Source organism: Prorops nasuta, unplaced genomic scaffold, assembly GCF_024137725.1.
Source record: "Prorops nasuta isolate Cenicafe-Biocafe unplaced genomic scaffold, Cenicafe_Pnas_1.2 PNAS00003, whole genome shotgun sequence".
Taxonomy (NCBI): domain Eukaryota; kingdom Metazoa; phylum Arthropoda; class Insecta; order Hymenoptera; family Bethylidae; genus Prorops; species Prorops nasuta.
Genome location: NW_027116800.1, coordinates 6,846,779 through 6,866,690, shown reverse-complemented (window position 1 = coordinate 6,866,690; position 19,912 = coordinate 6,846,779). Strand labels below are relative to the sequence as shown.

The 19,912-nt window shown below is 32.8% G+C and overlaps 4 protein-coding genes across 5 annotated transcripts; 1 reads left to right on the top strand and 3 right to left on the bottom strand.

Annotated features, from left to right (window-relative positions):
* Window positions 1–845: 845 nt before the first annotated feature.
* Window positions 846–2,112, top strand: MrgBP (MRG/MORF4L binding protein). Its single transcript, XM_066747199.1, has 4 exons — window positions 846–1,119; window positions 1,206–1,327; window positions 1,389–1,752; window positions 1,824–2,112. Exons 1-4 carry the CDS (start codon window positions 1,014–1,016, stop codon window positions 1,976–1,978), a joined length of 747 nt encoding a protein of 248 aa, XP_066603296.1. The 5' UTR covers window positions 846–1,013; the 3' UTR covers window positions 1,979–2,112.
* A 1,034-nt stretch (window positions 2,113–3,146) lies between these two features.
* LOC136785874 (stromal membrane-associated protein 1) lies at window positions 3,147–8,203 on the bottom strand. Its single transcript, XM_066747197.1, has 7 exons — window positions 7,962–8,203; window positions 7,373–7,506; window positions 7,125–7,292; window positions 6,840–7,044; window positions 6,242–6,765; window positions 6,019–6,174; window positions 3,147–5,947 (listed from the first exon to the last, which is right to left on the bottom strand). The coding sequence occupies exons 1-7, from the start codon at window positions 8,077–8,079 to the stop codon at window positions 5,837–5,839; spliced, it is 1,416 nt and encodes a 471-aa protein (XP_066603294.1). The 5' UTR covers window positions 8,080–8,203; the 3' UTR covers window positions 3,147–5,836.
* Window positions 8,204–8,789: 586 nt separating this feature from the next.
* LOC136785794 (odorant receptor 13a-like) lies at window positions 8,790–13,814 on the bottom strand. Of its 2 annotated transcripts, none has more exons than XM_066747069.1 (6): window positions 13,468–13,814; window positions 12,907–13,387; window positions 12,690–12,789; window positions 12,513–12,632; window positions 12,153–12,308; window positions 8,790–9,099 (listed from the first exon to the last, which is right to left on the bottom strand). In XM_066747069.1, exons 1-6 carry the CDS (start codon window positions 13,742–13,744, stop codon window positions 8,989–8,991), a joined length of 1,245 nt encoding a protein of 414 aa, XP_066603166.1. In that variant the 5' UTR covers window positions 13,745–13,814; the 3' UTR covers window positions 8,790–8,988. The 2 variants fall into 2 exon arrangements, with proteins under 2 accessions (XP_066603166.1, XP_066603167.1); XM_066747070.1 differs by lacking the exon at window positions 8,790–9,099 and adding an exon at window positions 11,995–12,075.
* Window positions 13,815–14,522: 708 nt separating this feature from the next.
* On the bottom strand, window positions 14,523–19,175 carry LOC136786254 (odorant receptor 13a-like). The gene is made up of 6 exons (XM_066747880.1): window positions 18,912–19,175; window positions 17,929–18,409; window positions 15,844–15,943; window positions 15,662–15,781; window positions 15,436–15,591; window positions 14,523–15,178 (listed from the first exon to the last, which is right to left on the bottom strand). The coding sequence occupies exons 1-6, from the start codon at window positions 19,168–19,170 to the stop codon at window positions 15,107–15,109; spliced, it is 1,188 nt and encodes a 395-aa protein (XP_066603977.1). The 5' UTR covers window positions 19,171–19,175; the 3' UTR covers window positions 14,523–15,106.
* Between the last annotated feature and the right edge of the window lie 737 nt (window positions 19,176–19,912).

Here is a 19,912-nt window from a genome sequence, read left to right as displayed (position 1 = left end):
AATTTTCTGTCTTTTCGTTTTTCAATTCAAACAACAATTTTATAAAATTTAAGTTCTATATTTCTACTTTTTATCTCTTTTGTAATTTTTCTGTCAAAAATTATCCGAACATAATATTGATATATTCCCTTTCGGAGAAAATATTTGTTATTCAATAAATTAAATGCTAAATATTAATTATAATATTGGAATTATGTGAAATGAATTTTTAAGTTCATAAGATTTAATCAAAAATAAAAGCAGTAAATATGAATTTCTATAGTAATCATTTCAAAAGGTGGCAGCACCTTTCGAAGAATACAGCACAAAAATGACGGAAAATTCATATTGTTGTACGAATAATAATTATATAGGCCGGTATTCATAGTAGTTACTTATATTTAAGACCGACTTAAACATAGGTTATCTTTTTCTATTACTATTAGATGAAAAAAGACAATCGAGACTTTAAGTCAGAATTAAATATACGACTATGAATACCGGCTATAGTCAGCTAGCTGTCAGTACTTTTTTAAAAGAAAAAATTATAGTATAACTTTAAAAATGTAAGAAAAACTGAAATTTTCAGAAATTTCCTGTTATCGATAGAGTAGGGAATTGCTACGTTTTACACTTGACGGTGGTAAAGGAGCGCTTACGACGCCGCGTGTCGGCCTAACGTCGCCTGAACGAGTGAACGCCTAATCTATCCTATGAAATCCTATCCTGCCATTCCTGCCTAGTGCCTACATACTACCAACACTCCTAACCAACATGACATAATTTGTGTCACAGATACTGTAGACAAATCATATGATGAGACTCGTGGTGTGGCAGCATCTTACCATTCTTACCTTCATACTCCATGTCCATGGTTTCAATCTTTCAATTTCTATCAATCAATGCTTGTTATCAATGGATTGTTTATACTTTCAATTCCAAATATTCCAATCAATATAACCAAATTTGACTAAATTGCAAAGGTCTACTTTGTTGTGGAGTGACAATAAAGAATATTGTTTACATTATTTATAATGGCTGTTAAAGAAAAACAGACAGAATCTTCCACTGAAGAAATAGAATGGAACATAGAAAATGAGATTCAGCTTTTTTTCGCTATGAATGGTCACAAGCCAGTAGGTTAGTAAAGTCGTACAAAAAATTTGAAACATACGAAAAATACAAACTTTTGTTCCACTTTACAATGATTTTTCGCAATCTTTTAGGTGTGAATAAATATTTCCATATGGTTTGTATATGGGACAAATTTCGTGCTGCCATTCATAAAGACATACCATTAAAATTAATATGGAACCATTTAGAATCCATGTACGATCTCTTGGCATTGGTAAGAGCATAATTTGTTTGTTTTGTTAAAAAATTGTTAACAATATTTACTATTTTCAAAGGATGATATGGAAGACTTACCTTTTCCTAACAATGAAATAGAATTTTCTCTTCCTGAGCAAGAATTTTCTGAAACTATTAGGTTGAAGAAAAAAGAAGAAACAGAACAAAAACTTAAGGATAATAAAGAAAAATTGAAGGATTTGAAGAAAGAGAAAGAAGTTAAAGATCCTATAAAAAAAGAAGTTGTTCTTCGTGATGTTAAAGCTACTAAGGAAGTTGAAAAGAAAAAAGATGAAACAAAAAAATTTGTAAAAGAAAATGACACAAAAAAAGACAAGCTAAGGGATGTGAAAGATGTTAAGAAGGAACACAAGATATCCAAAGGTAGAGCATCTAAAGGAAAAGATGAAATAGAAGAAACAGGTAATTACTCTAATTTTTTTAGCTCAATTATAAATTTGATACCCATTATAATGAGATTATTTTACTTGAAGCATCCAATGGAAAGAAGGAGAGAAAGGACTCAGAGTCTAGTCGAGAAGGATTGAAAAGAGGGACTAAACGGCCAACTAGGCAAAGCGTGGATAGCTCATCAAAGGCTTCATCTAGTCCAAGAGATACTCCTCCACCAAAAAGAAGAAGAATATAGCATTCAGATCAGGAATGACTGATTTGGATTTCATATAAAGCTAAACTTTTGTAAACAAATAATTTAAGCTTTCTCATAATTGTGATATATAATTGTATTATTTTATACAAATTAAACTGTTCTTATTTAATAAACCAGTATGAATGTATGCATAAAGTACAATGCACAAATGTCTTATCCAAAAATCATGCATCCTATAACAAGATGAATAATCAAATAGATAAAGCTACAGATCGAAGAACTAATATCCTTATAATATATTGAGAGAAATTGAATCATTTTTTTTGTGCTATGATGAAATATATCAATTTTGTTAAAAAAGTACAGAAACAAGTTAGCTAATACATAATCAAATTAATTTCTTGCAGCTTAATCTTACTACAAGGTCTAGTATATTGCCAGCTGAATATAAACGTATAATCCATCTTGCTTATTCATAAACTACTTACGAGTACAAGGTTGTTTAAATAAGTAGAAAATTTTGTTGATTACCAGCCTACTTTTATTGTAGACGCCAAACAATTCTTATTCATTGAAACATAGTTTCTTTGAATCAGGTCACATAGATGTAGAATTTTAGTCTTACATGGCTTGTTACATTGTTGATACAAGATACAATATAATACAAAGGTCGTAATAATGAATAGTTGAGTTTCGCGTGGTATCCTTGGAAAACTGGCCAGTAATCATTTCCACATTTTTGTAAAAGCCAGATGTATTATCGTAATCTCCTTGCTTCTCTTTCAGATTCCAAGAGGGTTAGGATGTCACCTTCACGCACCGGGCCTTTGACATTTCTGATAATTTGCCGGTTTTGCTCTGTCATAATTTCGACCTTAACTTGCGTACACTGACCTTGTGAGCCTGTACGTCCGAGGACTTTAATTACACGTGCCAAAACTGTTGGCTTTTCCATGATTTTTCACGTGGCGTCGAAGTGAGCTCGTAAAGATCCTCGGCGGAAATGGCCGATACAAAACTTGTAAGCATGCGGGTTATCATAGGAAAATGGCGACTTCCGGGTAGAGCAGACACTTATTGGTGCTTCTCATCGGAATATTAGTCAATTGAGAGACTACATTATATTCCTACCTACATTCAAACGATATTTAAGGTTTTATTGATAACTAATTAGCTTCATCTGACAAAAAATAAATTGACTACAAAATACTTCTTTTACGATTTTTATTTATTTAGACTTTAATAATTGTAATATACTGCACGACTCCTTTTAAATTTTTGTAGGGTTATTCTGTAACTTCCCTAATAGCATATTTCTAAAGAACATCTTAGAGCGAGGACCTCCCAGCTTATTAAGTTAATTTTGCTACATTATACGTCACGTGAAATATAGCAAAATTAACTTAATAAGCTCTTAATAATCTGAGAGGTCCGCCCTGAAGGAGCCAAATTTGTAAACGGAAGTAAGTTCGAACTTCAAATTCAAAATTATTTAAGAAGAAGACCAGGGCTGCGTTCGTTTATACATATACTGCCAGTACTGAAACTATATTTTACTACATAACATACATCATAGAGTTTTAGTACTCACAGTTAAATAAACGAACACAGAACAGGTCAAACATGTATTAAAGATTAAAGTGAAACAATTTGATCCTCAGCAATCATAGCTAAGGCAGTGATAAGCTTCCGTCTGGTTTATAAATATGGTGCGAAAAGAAAAGTTCATCAATAGGAAGTCTCGACATCTTTCGAAAGTTATTATGATGTTTTTAAAATTTCTATACTATTAGGAATTACTTGTCGACAATTTTTTGTATCGTTAAGCGTTATAGTTGATGGATATGATCCCATCAATAGGTTTAAATGGGGCCAGAATATAGTTAACATTCAAACCCCCCCCCCCCGGCCCCTTTGAAAATCTTCAAAGTTGGACTCCAACAACTTCAACAGTTTTTATTGGTGAAGTGCTAACTCTAGCCCCATTTTCACCTTGCATAAAACCTTCGATGAAAAAATAGCCAATCACAAATATCGCTAAATTTAATGATATATATATATATATATATATATATATTTTTTTTTTTTTATCCTTAACGATATCAACAATTGTCGTTCGAGTTACAAAATACGGGGGACCTAGTACATGTAAAAATACTTCTCCATACATTTCTGTGACAAAATTATTTTTGCGTTTGGATTGTTGAACGCAACAAAAGTTGCCAAAGTCACTCCATACTTCTTTTCATACAAGAAAATTAATGCAGAATTTGATTCAGTACCGTGCAACCTTTCTTTTGTTGTTTTTATTTTGTTTAAGCTAGATATTCTTATTCGCCATTTTTTTTTCATAAATTCACAATTTTTTGCCTTTGTAATTACGACAAGCTTAGACAAATCTACTATTTTTTACAATATGCTTCTACATTGCTTCAAGCTGCTCATTTTTTATATTTCTTTTAAGTCTCTCTAGTGCTTAATTCTGGTTAATTATTTCATGATGAAACTAAATGAATAATACATATATAAATAATAGTTTCAATGAATTAGACTAATATGTAATATACGATACTTAATTATATTATTGATAAAAATAAGAAAGGCACAAAAGGTGCTTTATGTTTCCATTATTTGAAATGTAAGTTTCTTGGGTTAACAGGTAAAATTATAATCTTATGGCATAACATACTCTTACTAATTTCATCTAAATATATAAGATATAATAAAGTTAAAAAGAGAAATTTTTGTCAATAATTTTAAATAGTCAGATTGATTGATGAATTTATTGTCAATTTGGATAGAAATTGCCCAAGTCACTCCTTATAAAATTGTGAATTAATAGTTTTTTTCAATTTCTCAAGAGCTAAAACAATAACAGTGCATCAATTTAGCGTTATAAATAAAACATGATATCAGTTCTTTTAAACACGACACGTACAATAATACTTATTATTTAAGTTTTATTCATAATGTTTTTATGCGTAATCTGAATTTTTAGGCAACGAGTACTTACGATATAGGCTTTATTAAGTTACATAAGTGGAAAGATTGCACCCTAATACTTCATCAATCTACAACGGAGACACATACAAATCGATAATCTTCAAAAACTTTTCATACGATCAACGATAATTTGCAATAATTCATTACTGAACAAACTCCGTTCGCTATAACAGCCCATTAGAAGCCAATCAATAGCACCAATCCAGGCTTTTAACAATACTAATGTTAAGGGTCTTGTGATAACATTTCTCAAGAAGATAATTTTGTACTATTGATACGCAATTCTACAAGCTCTGTCATTTATATTCGATGTACGAGTACAAAAGAGTGAAATAAACTATGATGCTTAAATTGATTATATATATAAAATATATAAGTAAAATGTTCATAAATCAAAGAGTGGACGGGAAAAATCTAAGAGTTTTTCTATCTTTTTTTTTCGTTTCTCCATGAAAACAGTGCTATCTCTTCGTGGAATAAAGCATAAAATAGAGAAAACCAAAAAGAAATAACTACATCTTACAGTTCATTAGAACTGAAACATCTTTGTATATTCACATAATTGTTATTAATGGACCCTGGAGCATATATTGTTTGCAGCTACAAAAGCTCTTTTTAAATATTTACTATAATTTACCACCAAATACATGCAACTTCAAACATCGCGGAAAACTTCTTGCTAATTCAACTTTTAGCCATACACTTTCTTTTGCTAATTAACATTAATGTTGTATGTGGGTACACATTTTCCATAATGTAAGTCACGTGTACTTTTACTTTCGCTTATTAACGATATTTTTCCTCCAGTACTTTTCGAACGAGGCGTTTGAGTTATCCCCAAGTAGTGTGACTACACTTCAAAAAGCAGAAACAAATAACATCGTCTGCATATTTTTACTGCCATAAATTAGTAGAGAGAGTTTGTCCAGTCATAGCAGCTGTGGGCTTTCCAGAAGCAGCAAAGTTCATTCCTCCAATAGACATTTGAGATATCTGCTGTGGCAACTGTAATATTAATTAACTAATGTAATCAGTGTAAGATTTTTTGACTAAATGTCTGGTGCTTTAATTAATACTTGAGTGGTAAAAGAGGACACTTGTTGCGGTTGTTGCTGAGATGTTAAGTTTATAAATGGATTACTGCCTGGTGCTGGTTGGAGATTTTGTGCTCCTAACATTCCGCTCCAACCATTGCTATTGCCAGCGGCTGCGGTTTGTCCTGATTGTGTCATCTTAAAAATAAACATTTTATTGATAAAAGAATCGATCGATGTATAATTTGTATACTATTATAAATACCATTGAAGATTGCATTGGAATGCCAGCGCTCGGTATTCCATTTAGTTGACCCATTTGCATCGCCATAGTATTTGTCGTGACTGCGCTAGGATTAACCAACATTTGATTTTGGTTAACAGGCATTTGTTGTGGAAAAGCATTGATTTGACTTAAGGAACTTTGTTGATTAGCAAAGCTATTTTGCTGGCTGTACATTAACATGTTTGACGTCGCTTGTTGTTGAAACTGATTTACGGGCTGTTGGGTAAACATTCCTCCAGTGGCTCCGAATACATTCGTTTGCGGACTTGGCGTACCATATAAAGCTAGAATACTGTCCTTGGTCATTTTATTCTTCTCAGCAGGCGAAGGCGCGGGCTGGTTAAAAAAGTTCTCTTCTTCTGTCTTGGCTGCATCGTTTTTAGTAGCTTCAACTGTTTTCTCATTGTTTAACTGGGGTGATGATACAGGTGGGGCTGATAAGAACGAAGAAAAAATATCATCTCCAGTGCCATTTGTGTTAGATTGACTTACTGTTGGAGTATCTAATCAAAATGAAAAGTTAATAAGTTGCTAATTTAAAGTAAAAAAATATTGTATGCTTTTTAAGCTTAATCACCAAGTCCTAAGAGATCTTGAGTTGCAGAAGTTTGGCTGCTACCCAATTTGGGACTAACAGAGCTATGTGGCTTAGGCAACTGAGGTACTACTTCTGGTTTCTTCACTGGTGGAAGGGAATTTTGGGTTGCAGCTGATTTCGAGCTTTCTTTCTTTCTTCTACGTTGTCTCTCAGCCTCCTCATCTAGCTCCTTATCCCAATTAACCTTTTTATAAAACATTAAAAAATGAAATAGGTAATTTAATCAAAAATTCTTAATATTTCCCAATTTTGTCAGCTAATTACCTTTGGTAAAGGTGGTGGAACCCACTCTCTAGCTATATATTTTTTATGCTCATATTTAGCCCGTATAAAATTTTCTAAGCTACAGTCTGTTTGGGGTCTTCGAAAACTATCTGGTATATTTGCTTCATATACTGCTCTGGCTCTGGAGTTTCCCATTTGCTGAAGACTCTATTAAGATTAAAATTATGACACAGGAAAAAAATATTGTTGCTTCGATTAGATTTTAAATAAAGCTACAAATCTTATACCACTACTTGCTCAGGTGTCCAAGAGTCCAAATTTACAGATTTAACTTTGCTTATATGAACTCCAAGATTTCTATGTATCCCAGCGCAACGAATGCATAGGAAAACTCCCAAATTCCAACTAGCCCATCTTGGTCCTATTAATATAAAATGAATTAAAATTTAAAAGAGTTAAGCAAACAAGTAATAAATAGAAGCTTTAAGTAATAATTAAAGGTCATAGATTAAAATCCAAGTTTGTTAAAATTAATACAGTATAATGGAAAGTATTAGAAGCAGCTGGCAAAACAAAGTTTAAGCTGAACAGGTGAGACAAAGATATTTATTTTAGATCTTAATAATGTAACTAGAAAAATGCTATAACGCGTTTCAAATTCATCAAACGGAAGTTGATGACGTTTGCATGCAGCTACTGTCACTCTTAGTGTGTATACATTTCAGTAAACAATATTTTAGAGTTTTATTATAAGCTATACTTGAAATGTGACTATTCGCTTATCAAATATACAACGATCTTTAAAGAATGATATTAAATAAATATGAACGAGGCTTTCATACTGCCTTTAAAAAATTGTATCAATCGACATACAACCTTTAGCATCGCAATCCACACAATATTTGTTATCCTCGTCCCGTAGCATCTGAGTCAGAAGGGCCTGACATTTGTCCTGAATTTGTTTGGCACGTTCCTTCTCAAGTCTGGATGTCATTTTCAATTTCTTGGCATCAACGGCAACTACCAAAATTCCTGATTTCACCCAATTTCACCTGATTTCGACGCTGACCATCACGAGTACCTGGATCAGCAATGGCCAGCTAGGCCAGCATTCAGCAATGCACAGCACAACCTGCAGAGAACGCCCCCAATGCGTGATTTGTTAATTATTGAAGTGTCAGCAAGTCGCGCTTTCCTATTGGTTAACAATAAAATATAGGTGTGGGGATGAGTGCGGACAGTCAGTTCTTTTTCTTATTTGTCCATACGGACGGACAAACAAAAGCGTTGCGACTTGCGATAGTTGCGATACTTGCGATACACCTGCGATTCCGCAAACATTACAAAAACCCTATCTAGTGCTTTGTTACTCAAGGGATAAGTCACGAATACGAATGACATGAACGAACGACGAACCCCATGAATCCCATCAGATCCCATGGTCTGAACCATTAAACAGAGTTAATCTAGAATTTCAGCTTAGCATTTACTTCAGACGCAAACCAAACTAAAGCAAGTATTATAGGTTAAAGTGAGACAACTTGATATCAACGAAGACATCGCTAAGCTTAAGTTTCGTTTAAAGGTACGGGCCCAGTCCACTCCAGATTTCAAATCCCATTCTCCCATATACATATGATCCCCGATTGAAGACATTTAGGATCGACGATCGATAATTTATCGATCGCTCAAGCTATCAGTGCCCAGATTCGAGGCGCTGCCTGGTCGCGCACTTGCGCAGGGACGCTCACGCGGCGACACGGAGTACTCTGCGCGCCGCCTTTTGGCTTTTGTGGCGAACCTCGTTATTCCGCAGATGACGGCCGCTTCTCAATCCCTCGCCCTTTGCTTCTCAACCAAGGGCGTCGCGCCTGGTCAGTGGTCAGTGGTCAGCGCCCAGCGGTCACGCCAGCTGTAACGTAAATATTGTAACTTGTGCCGCCAGCTGTGCGCCAATGCCGCCAATGGCAGTAATGGCTGGTCTGGTAGTGGTGCTGGTACTGGCGATAGTCGACTGAAAAAGAAGAGCGAAATTCACTTATTCACTTATTAAAGTCGTAATGAGATCATTAAGGGGATGCATTACGCGTCGAAAAAGTACTTCCAAATTATCTTCTACAATTTTAAAAATTTGAATATTTTCATAGAGACCAAACTGGCTCGTATTGATCTGCTTCATTAACGTAAAGGCTTTATTTTTGGATTAAAAAAAAAAAATTTCAGTCGGATATTAATAATAATATTTTATTTCCCATCAATAATTTCGAAAAAGGGAGACTTTACGACGCTGCGCCAAACTTCAACGAGTAATTTGAGACCAAGAAGAAGCAAATATTCCCATAAATGTAGAAGATTTTTTGAAAATATTTTTATAGCGCAACGAGGAAAAATTTGCAAATTTGCCATTGTTGCGCTACAATAGTATTTCCAAAAAATCTTCTACATTTATGGGAATATTTGCTTCTTCTTGGTCTCAAATTACTCGTTGAAGTTTGGCGCAGCGTCGTAAAGTCTTCCTTTTTTGAAATTATTGATGGAAAATAAAATATTATTATCAATATCCGATTGAAACAATTTTTTTTTAATCCAAAAATTAAGCGTTTACCTTAATGAAGGAGATCAATACGAGCCAATTTGGTCTCTTTGATAATATTCAAATTTTTAAAATTGTAGAAGATAATTTGGAAGTACTTTTTCGACGCGTAATGCATCCCCTTAACAGAATTCTTCCCGCCTGCTTTAACAACAGTACAAGTCAATAAACAATTAGTTTATTAAAATTCAAATGCGAAGCAAATTGAACAAACGGGCGTCTTTAGGAAAAGGTGCCAGTCCCAACGAGTCAAACGAGCTTAAAATCACTCAAGTCGGTTGAAAAATAACTCTGTACCACTGTTCCGCGTTCTTGAAATGGAAATAACCAAAAGTAACCTCTCTTCAAGATCGTGGGACAATGGTACAGAGTTATTTTTCAACCGACTTGAGTGACTTTAAGCTCGTTTGACTCGTTGGGACTGGTACCTTTCCCTAAAGACGCCCGTTAGTTCAATTTGCTTCGCATTTGAATTTTATTAAACTAATTGTTTATTGACTTGTACTGTCGGTAAAGCACGTGTGAGGGATTCCGTCCGTTAAGACGATGCTTTTTCAAACGCTGGATTGCATGCTAGAATTGGAATGCTGACTGCTGATTGGTTACAAATAAACCGCGGATCTTTACGCAAATGTAGAACATTTTAAAATTTTATTTTTTAAAATTAACTTGATTGATGTAAACTGTTTATTAAATTTTTACAAACCAATGCAGCTAAATGAAATATTCGATATACTAAACAATTTTAGTTTAGTTTTACAGTTAATAAATTAGAAAAAATTTGTTTTGTATGAATATCAGCACTCTAGTTATAACATTGCACATATCCAATCAATTGTTACATTTCTAAAGTCAGCAAACAATCCAGTACGTAAAAAAGCATTGTTTGATTTCGGTTTTATATAGTTAAATTTACCATAAAGAAAGTCAATTTAAATAGAAAATTACTCGATCTCTAAAGGGTAAAGAAGGCAATTTGTGTAACGAGGAAAAAAGTGATTTGTGAACTATTTATATTTCCTATTATAGTTTGCCTATATTGTCTACATTTCCTTTTTCAATATTTTCTTTAACTTAGCAGTACAATTGTTACAATGCTCGGCTTTATTTGTTTATCAGGTACTGTAGACGCTCACATTTTTAAGACACACCAATAATAGCAAACGCAGGCCTCGTGAAGTGAGGTGCTCGGCTGATGCTGATAGAGATCGATATCGATATAACTTGCACTTGATGACGTTACAGCTTTCCATACAAACTGGTCACATATAGAGACCGTGCACACCAACACAATGACAGTGAGATAAGAATGTATATTGGTGTATATGCATACTATCAGCGCAAACTATCGGTCAATTTTCGCAGTTTTTGAGTGTAATTTATTTATACGTATACAGTTATACATTGACACTTCGCTATCATTGTGTTGGTGTGCACGGTCTCTATATCAGGTATATGTATATATCCTACAGGCAAAAAAAGCACTCATGTTTTATATTTTGTTCTTCAATGGGTGCTGTGTAGATTTTAATCAAAATTGAAAATTTAATTGTCATAGAACAGCATTCAAAATTACTCTCTTTTAAAAAAACATGTAGTAACGTTGTACTCAAACCGTAATATTATGGTTACGTTTTTATGTGATCATTTACACCATAAGATTGGAATTAAAAATATTTAACACGTATCTATATTAGTAAAAATAAAAACAGACTATAAAGAGCTAATTCTGAGAAAACAGAATAGTTTTTTATTGTGTAAAATATGCAGCTCTCTGATAAGCGTTTGTTTTTGTGCAATATTCTGACATAAGGTTTGACTTTGTAACTAACTCTGTAAAACACTATTTTTTTATTACCTGAAAAATAAATATTTATATCTAAGAGTTAATTTATTTCATGTAAACACAAAATTCGTTATGAGGAATAGGCTTCTCGACTGATTAAGAAGATAAATATCACTGTAACTTACGAATAAATTGTGGATTATCTCTTCCACGTTAGGGTCGATTGCGTGATCAATGTCATTGTATACGAGAAATACAAATTGTATTAAATAAAATTATTAAATCTAGTTAATTTAATAAATTCGTATTAATGATAAAAAATTTAATAGAATTTACTGTCAAACTATTTTTATCATTTTAACGATAAAATATGTAGTGTGAATTGAAAACTTTAAAAAGAATTATTTCAATTTAGATTCATTATATAATCAGTAATCATAGAAATTAAAGGGGTGCAAAAGCTATTTATTGACTAATAATTTAAACGTGAATTAAATCTACTGTTTTGTCAAATACATTTTAGTCTTTTTATTCACACTTTAAACCGTATCGTCTTTGTTGCTCTCTATGCCTACCATAACTGACATATAACCAGCAGCAGTCTTTACAATCTACAAAATTAGTTTCGTATACGAACAGAAGCAATTTATATACACATATATTGAAAATATCTTAAACACATATTTACACTGGAATAAGTCTCCATAGATAATACGCTAAATTTTCCCGCAGTCAATTTGAGGGGTTTCCTTGATCGAAAAAGAATAAAAATCACCATTCTCATATTATTTGGCGTCAACATATACCAATTGGATTCAAGAGCAGCGTTTCTCATCCCGGCACTCTAAAAAAATCAACAGAATATGTAAAAAAATACGATTTTTACTGTGGTAGTAGTTTTGCTATTCTAAGAAGGAATAAAGCAGTATCTCCACTATTCATAATTTCTATTTTAAGTATTTCTAAAAAAGATTCCTTCTATTGTGTCTAATGCTATAATACTACCACCTGTATACTGATTTATTAAAATCGTCAATTCGGTATTTACCGCGACAATCAGGAGTTCACCCATATAACAGTAAAAATAAATAAACAACATATTCGCAATTACGTAGGTGACCATAAACGCCACATCATTTACAGCAAGACCTTCTGATCTAGAAACTGCCTAGAACCAACAATTTTCATCATCAATTGCATTTTCATTAAAAAATAAAAAACTTACTCTAAAGACCAAGAAGTATTGAAAGCACATCAACAGAGTGGAGAACAGAACTTGAACGAGGAAGCAGACGTTGAAGGAATCTTCCACTGCCTCGGCAAACCTTGAAATGTAATAAAGTAAATTAATTTAATTATTGAAAATGAGTGTATATTTTATAATTAATATAAGCGTGCAGATTCCAAGGAAGAGTAAAAGGAAATATTTTATGTGATCTAACCAGTTTAAATACTCGTGTTTTCTCACGATGATTGCCAAAAAATAGCCAAATCTTTTAGGGTTTTGCAGAATTTTTGGCGAGTTGATCGTTCGTATTAGGGATCTGTGGAGAATCTGAAACTGTCCGCAAATGTGAAAAACCAGTAGGTACACCAAACAATCGACTCCTGCGTAAGATGTAGCTAAGCAGTAAGCCCCAATTACTTGGCCGAGACAAACCGCTTGATAATACGGCGTAACCTTGAATATCGGAGGAAATAACGACTGAAGGATGAATATTCGATCTAGACCATTGATCTCCGACCGAATTATCGCAAAGAGTTGCTGAAGCATCTTTATCGAGGCTGTAATTTCCGTGAGTACGTAGCAACCAATTGAAATTCTCCCAGCAATATTCGCACCCTTCATCATAGTCTCAGTGTCCTCTCTGTCCTTCAAGTTTTCCCAATCCCTTGTATAAGACTCGATCACATCTCCCAATACTTGCTTAAAAAAAACACATTCTACAAATACATGGACCACTGAGTTTGATCGAGTTTTCGTATCAATCAATCCAACTTACCTTTTTTGTAGGATTTCATAACAAAGAATTTCATAAAAACAACAATAACTGGAAAATTTACCGTTGTTAAATTTTCTGTGATCAGCACGAGATCGTTGTACACTACGAACAAATTGGCAGTTTGTGGAATGAACATTAGAAGCACTAGAAACGCCAGAGGTAAGAGAAAACGATAACGGAGAAAGGAGAATTCCTTTTCTAATCTATGTTCTTCCGGCCAAAGACCCATTGTTATTAAACTTATTCGAATGACCTTCATGGCATATGTTTCAATCATTTTTACAAGATTTCAGTCGTTCGATCTTAATCCAGCTTTGGATATCGTTAATTACAATAGAATAATGAGAAGAGAGAACTTCAATACTGTATGTTAAGAAAATTTGAAGAGCGTTTGACACTCTCGGCGAGAGTATTTTATTTTTCCTTGCTACAAACTGCGCATGATTGTAGGAGAAAAGTTATTGCCTATACTTAATTTCAAATTAGATAGGACAAAATAGTGATTGATTAATAATTCGTTGAGTGATTGTTCGAACCAGAGAGGCCAGAGAAAACTTAGATAATTCGATTGCAAAGTTTCTTCAGTTTGAGGATCAGCTGCAAACTATAGTAACATTCTCATTATGGAAAGAATATTAAATGAAGTATTATAGAACAAAACGTTTTTCTATCATTCGAGTAGAGGGTGAAGTTCTTGAATATCCTATAGATGAAAACTTCTATTTTTTGTAGGGATTAATGCTAGAAATTTTCTAGTTAAGATGTATCATTAAATATGAGAAATTGTATAGGAGTTGAGAGAAACTTCATTGACTGTTAAATGTGTAAGTCTTAAGGTTTTCTTCCAGTGATCATTCAGGTACAGTTGCATCAGTAATAATCCCAGAGTGATACAGTTCCTTGCTACTCGCTACAGTGCTACTGAAAAACTAATGAATAGGTGAATTTGATACATTTCTGGAAAAATAATTTAGAATTGATTAATTTTATAATATGTAATATCTATTGACTAATATTTTACAGTTTATTCATAAGGGTGTCTATATAATATTACCGAAAAATCTAACAACGGTCGAATATTCTGAAAACTAATAATTTAAATTAATTGGTCACAAATTGTTGGGCGGCATCTTTGCTTAAAAATTGGATGAAGACTTGGGGGTAATATAAAGGTCAGTTTTATAAATAATTTTTAACCGTTTTTCAGACCCTGATTTTCAAAATTGCGTCATCTTTACCAAAATTTATTTATCAAAAAATTATATGCATTTAAATTTCTAGCTCTATTTTTTATAATTAATGTAATAAACTTAGATTTTTTTGCTTAACTTAAAAATTGTGCAAGTGGCTTTTCCTGATGCGGGAGCTACTACAAAACAGACCGTCAATGATAAAATTCTAAGTAGCTACTATTTTTTAATACTGACGTTACTCCTTAAATTGAAAAAAAAATAAAGTATCACAGATTCAAAATGATGATCGCTTACAATAAGCCAAATATCGACTCTTTTAAGACATGAACTTTTACAAAAGAACTTTTTATGCCAATTTTGTCCTAAAATTCCTTTTTCGGGATATTCGAACATTGTCAGGCTTTTATTAAAAACTAAAAGTTTTGAAAATATTGCTTTTCACATTTTTACATTGCTTCCTCCTTTTTGCTCTCTATGCCCAGCATAACTGACATGTAACCAGCGGCTGTCTTTACCACCTAAAAATATATCATCTCATTTACATGCACATATCTATTATTGAATATTGAATAATCAAGTAAAATATATAATAATGAGTAAGGAATTGCTAGAATAATAGATCAGTATCTGAATTGAATTTAAATTTTGCTCATCCCTGTGTTTATATGGTATACATTCAATTATTGAATAAACTGAAATTAAAACTAAAAGAAAATTAATGAATTTTATGAGATTTCTCTGATATTACGTGGAAGTAATCTTTTAAGATACTTACGTTAGAATATGTTGCCACGGATAAGACGCTAAATTTTCCTGCGGTTAATTTCAATGGTTTCCTCGATCGATGGACAATGAACATTAGCATTTTCATATTATTTGGTGTTAACTTGTACCATTTGGACTCAAGCACGGTATTTGTCAATCCGGTACTCTAAAGATAAATCTATCGTTGGTCAAACGTGAGAAAAAATAGTTAATCTGTAATAAATAATTAAATTTACCGCTACAACTAGTAGTTCTCCCATGTAACAATAGATATAAATAAACAACATGTTGCCAACGATGTAAACTATCATGAAAACTATATCATTCACAGGAAGGTTCTCAGAATGAAAAAATGCCTGAAAGATATATACAATTATTCTGAAGAACACATTCACATCCACTTGAAGAAAAAGCTTACCCTGAAGACCAAAAAGTATTGAAAGCACATAAGAAGAGTGGAGATTAAAATTTGAATGAGGAAGCAAATATTGAAAGAGTCTTCTATGGATTTGGCGAACCTTGAAATGCAACAAAGCAACTCAATAAGTCCTAGAAAAACTGTTGCATTTTCAGCCAACTGGAGACCATCGCATTGGTCCAAGTTTGCCTAAGCTTCTTTGGTAAATTTTAGAAGGATTAACTTGGGCCAAGTATGAAATAATAAAGATTGCAAATATATATTGACTCGAGATTTACATTATTGGCTGGCATAAAACAAATTTTTTATAAACTTGGTCCTTATTAAATCGAAGATCGGTAAGTATAAATTAGAATTATTATTTTACCAATCTAAAAGCAAGCTTCAACCAGCAATAGTATTTATTATTGATCCAAGCTTTAAAAACTCCCGGATAGATGGCGTCGCACTTGATTTTTCTCGCTAGTGCTTGCATATGAAGAAATTTCTATGTATAAATAAACTATAGAATAAATATATAAATCATTCTGACGTATATATTTTAATTTATATAGTATTTATAAATATTTTCGGGTGAAGACGGTAACTTGGCTATTAACGGGATCCCTCACGCATGCTTTACCGACAGTACAAGTCAATAAACAATTCGTTTAATAAAAGCCAAATGCGAAGCAAATTGCAAAAACGGGCTTCTTTATGACAAGGTGCCAATTCTAACGAGTCAATCGAGCTTAAAAAAACTCAAATCGGACGAAGAATAACGCTGTACCACTGTCCCGCGTTCTTGAAGTGGACATAACCAAAAGTAACCTCTCTTCAAGAACGCGGCACAATGGTACAGCGTTATTTTTCAACTAATTTGAGTGTTTTTAAGTTCGTTTGACTCGTTAGGACTGGCACATTGTCCAACAAACGCCCGATTGTTCAATTTGCTTCGCATTTGAATTTTATTAAACTAATTGTTTATTGACTTGAACTGTCGATAAAGTAGGCGTGAGGGATCCCGTTAACAGAGAATAGCAGCAGCGAAAATTAAGATGTGCAGTCACAATACAGTATTATTCAAACAACAGTCTTATTTCCATGCATTTGTGTATTATGAGTCTGTCAACTTAGTGATAAAAGTAATTGTTAATTTTTTCTAATTTTTCTGTATTTTGGACAAATATTATTGCTATAAGAATAGGACAATTGTTTACTAATGTTGATCGAAGCTTCGCTCAATGGTAAAACTTTGCCTGAGATGATCTCTAAAATCAGCTATCCACGATCGGATTTCAGATGGACGTTTTCGTCGGTTGTTATTATCTATGTGTATACACTGAGAAAAAAAATTATTCTAAAAGTAGGTATCACGTTAGTTTAATAAAAACGGTGAATACACGGGAATGAAAAAACTATTGTAATTTCAACAAAATATGCGATGTTGATTTAAAAAATGATATTACTGCTTTAATAGAAATTATATTTAATTCAACGGTCAAATCAATCAATTAAAAATGTATTAAATCAATTTAAGAAATTTATGCTTTTTACCAAATAGATATTTTGTTGATATTAGCTTGAAAATATTTAAATCAAATGTAAAATGTTTTATGATAAGTCTATATACGATTTTTCTGTTACGTCAATCATTTTCTATAAAACTTCTAGTTTTATTCGTAAATCTTATATTTAAAAATTATAGTACTTGAAAAAATATTGACATTTATTGTCTTATAAAACGTATGTTTAAATATAAATTTAATTATGAACTTTGTTGTATTAACACTATATCGACTTCTATATATATTCTATAAATCATTTTTTATAAACTTAACTAATCATTAGTTGATTTAACGCAAAATAAAACAAAACGTGACAAATGATAAAATTAACGATTTTTATTCTGAGTGTACTTCATAGATCCTTATATATAGATAGCACGATCAATCGCTTTGGCGCAATTGGCAAGCCATTTTAAAAACTATAAAGCCAAATAACTATTGACGAAAGGGTGCAGTTGTGCTATTTGTCAGCTATTAGATTGAGACACTGAGTTAGTGCACTAGAAGTAAAGAAAGTAAATTTATTTTTGAACCTAACCAGTTTAAACTCTCGTGTTTTCTCACTACGACCCCGAGGACATCCTTAAATTCTTCAGAATTTTTTAAATACTTTGGTGAATCAATCGCTGTCATAAGACTTCTCTGTAGAGTTTTAAACTGACCACAGACATGAAAAGTCAGAATGTAAACCAAGCAATCGACAGCAGAGTAGGTGATCGATAAACAGTAAATACCAATCACCTGTCCCAGACATGCCAATTCGTAATAAGGAGTGACTTTGAAAATTGGCGGAAGTAACGATTGCAAAATAAATATTCGTTCCAGACCTTTTGCCTTGGATTCTATTATCTCGAAGATTTTCTGGACATTCTTTAGTGTTGCAGCTCCTTGCGTGAGCATAAAGCAGCCAATTGCAATTTTTCCAGCGATATTTGCATAGTGCATCATCGTTTTCCTCTCCTCACTGTCCTCCACATTTTCCCAATGTCTCGCATAAGACTTGAGCATCTCACCTAACACTTTTGCGTACCCAAATAATTCAAAATCTTCGTTACATAGCCCCCCTTAACTGCCAGAATAAAGATACAAGTCCAAATCCAAATATAAATATCATGGATACTGTCAGTTAAGGGTTTAAAGGGAGTGAAACATGAATTTGTTTATTAACTCCGGTTTTTCATTCTACTGTTAGCCATTTAAACAGACACTTGTGAAGTATTTAACATTACAATTGAGCGTATTATAGTTAAATCAACATAAAAGAAGCAATCAAAATTACCATAATAGTTACTGACAATTTCTTTTACGTGAAATTGAGTATTGTTGCGAAAAAAGAGAAGCTTCAAAGTTAGATTGCTAAAAACCAATCAACAAATGAAATTTTACATTTACTCTTCAAAAGATTACGAGACGAATTCCGTTTCATCATACATATACGAACAGTAGAAATCCAAACTAAGTTTATTGTTACCTACACTATACTTTGGAAAAGTAAAAAATGTTAATATAAATCTGTTATACCTTTTCTCTTAGATTTCATGATGAAGAATTTTGAAAACACAACAAGCACTGCGAAATTTACCGTCGTCAAGTTCTCCGTGATCAACTCGAGGCTGTTGTATACAATGAAAAGATTGGCGCATTGAGGGATGAATAGTAAAAACAATATAAATACTAGGGTTACGATATAACGATAACGTAGGAAAGAGAAATCCTTTTCTAATTTATGTTCCTCTGGCCAAATACCTAATATCAATAAACTTATTCGTATGCACTCCATAACAAAACCTGACGCAAACCCTTTAAAATTGTCAAGCTTTTATTTCAACGAAGTCTAAAATGCTTTTGATACACTGCAGGAGAATATTTTCTTCCTATTTGCTGCAAGTGCGCATGCTTCATCGGATAAAAGTTATCGCCTATACTTTTTCTCAAACCGAAACCATATATTATTAAGCGGTGATTAACGAATAATTTGCTAACTGGTAGGATAATTTATAAACGTAAAAAATACTTGGATAATTGGAATAGATGAAGTTGGTTCATTCTGAAGATGAGCGTAGCGAGCGATAATAGCTTTCTCATTATAGGACGCATTGTAAATGAGACGCTAAAGAACGAAATGTTTTTTCACCACTGAAATAGAACATGCTGTTTTATGAATATCTTATAAACGAAGGCTTTGAGACTTCTTCAGGGATAAGTAGTTTCAAAGTTTCTATTTTTTAAAAGACAGGGAGCTTCGAGAAGTTACACTGATCGTTCAATCGTTTTTTCTGACGTTTATTATATACCAGTGGTAGTTTCCAGATAAACTTCCATTACAGAGGCTAACGAGATGTCGACCGATTCGTATCATGCCATATGTATATAAGAACAGAGAGGGTTCCTGTTCGACTCGTAGAAGACAAAAATTTCCTTGAGATAAGGGTGAGATCTTTTACAGTTATTTTATTACTTTCGATTAAAAACAATTTATTTTTCTTGAACGATGGTATAACATGCGATAATAAGTGAAACAC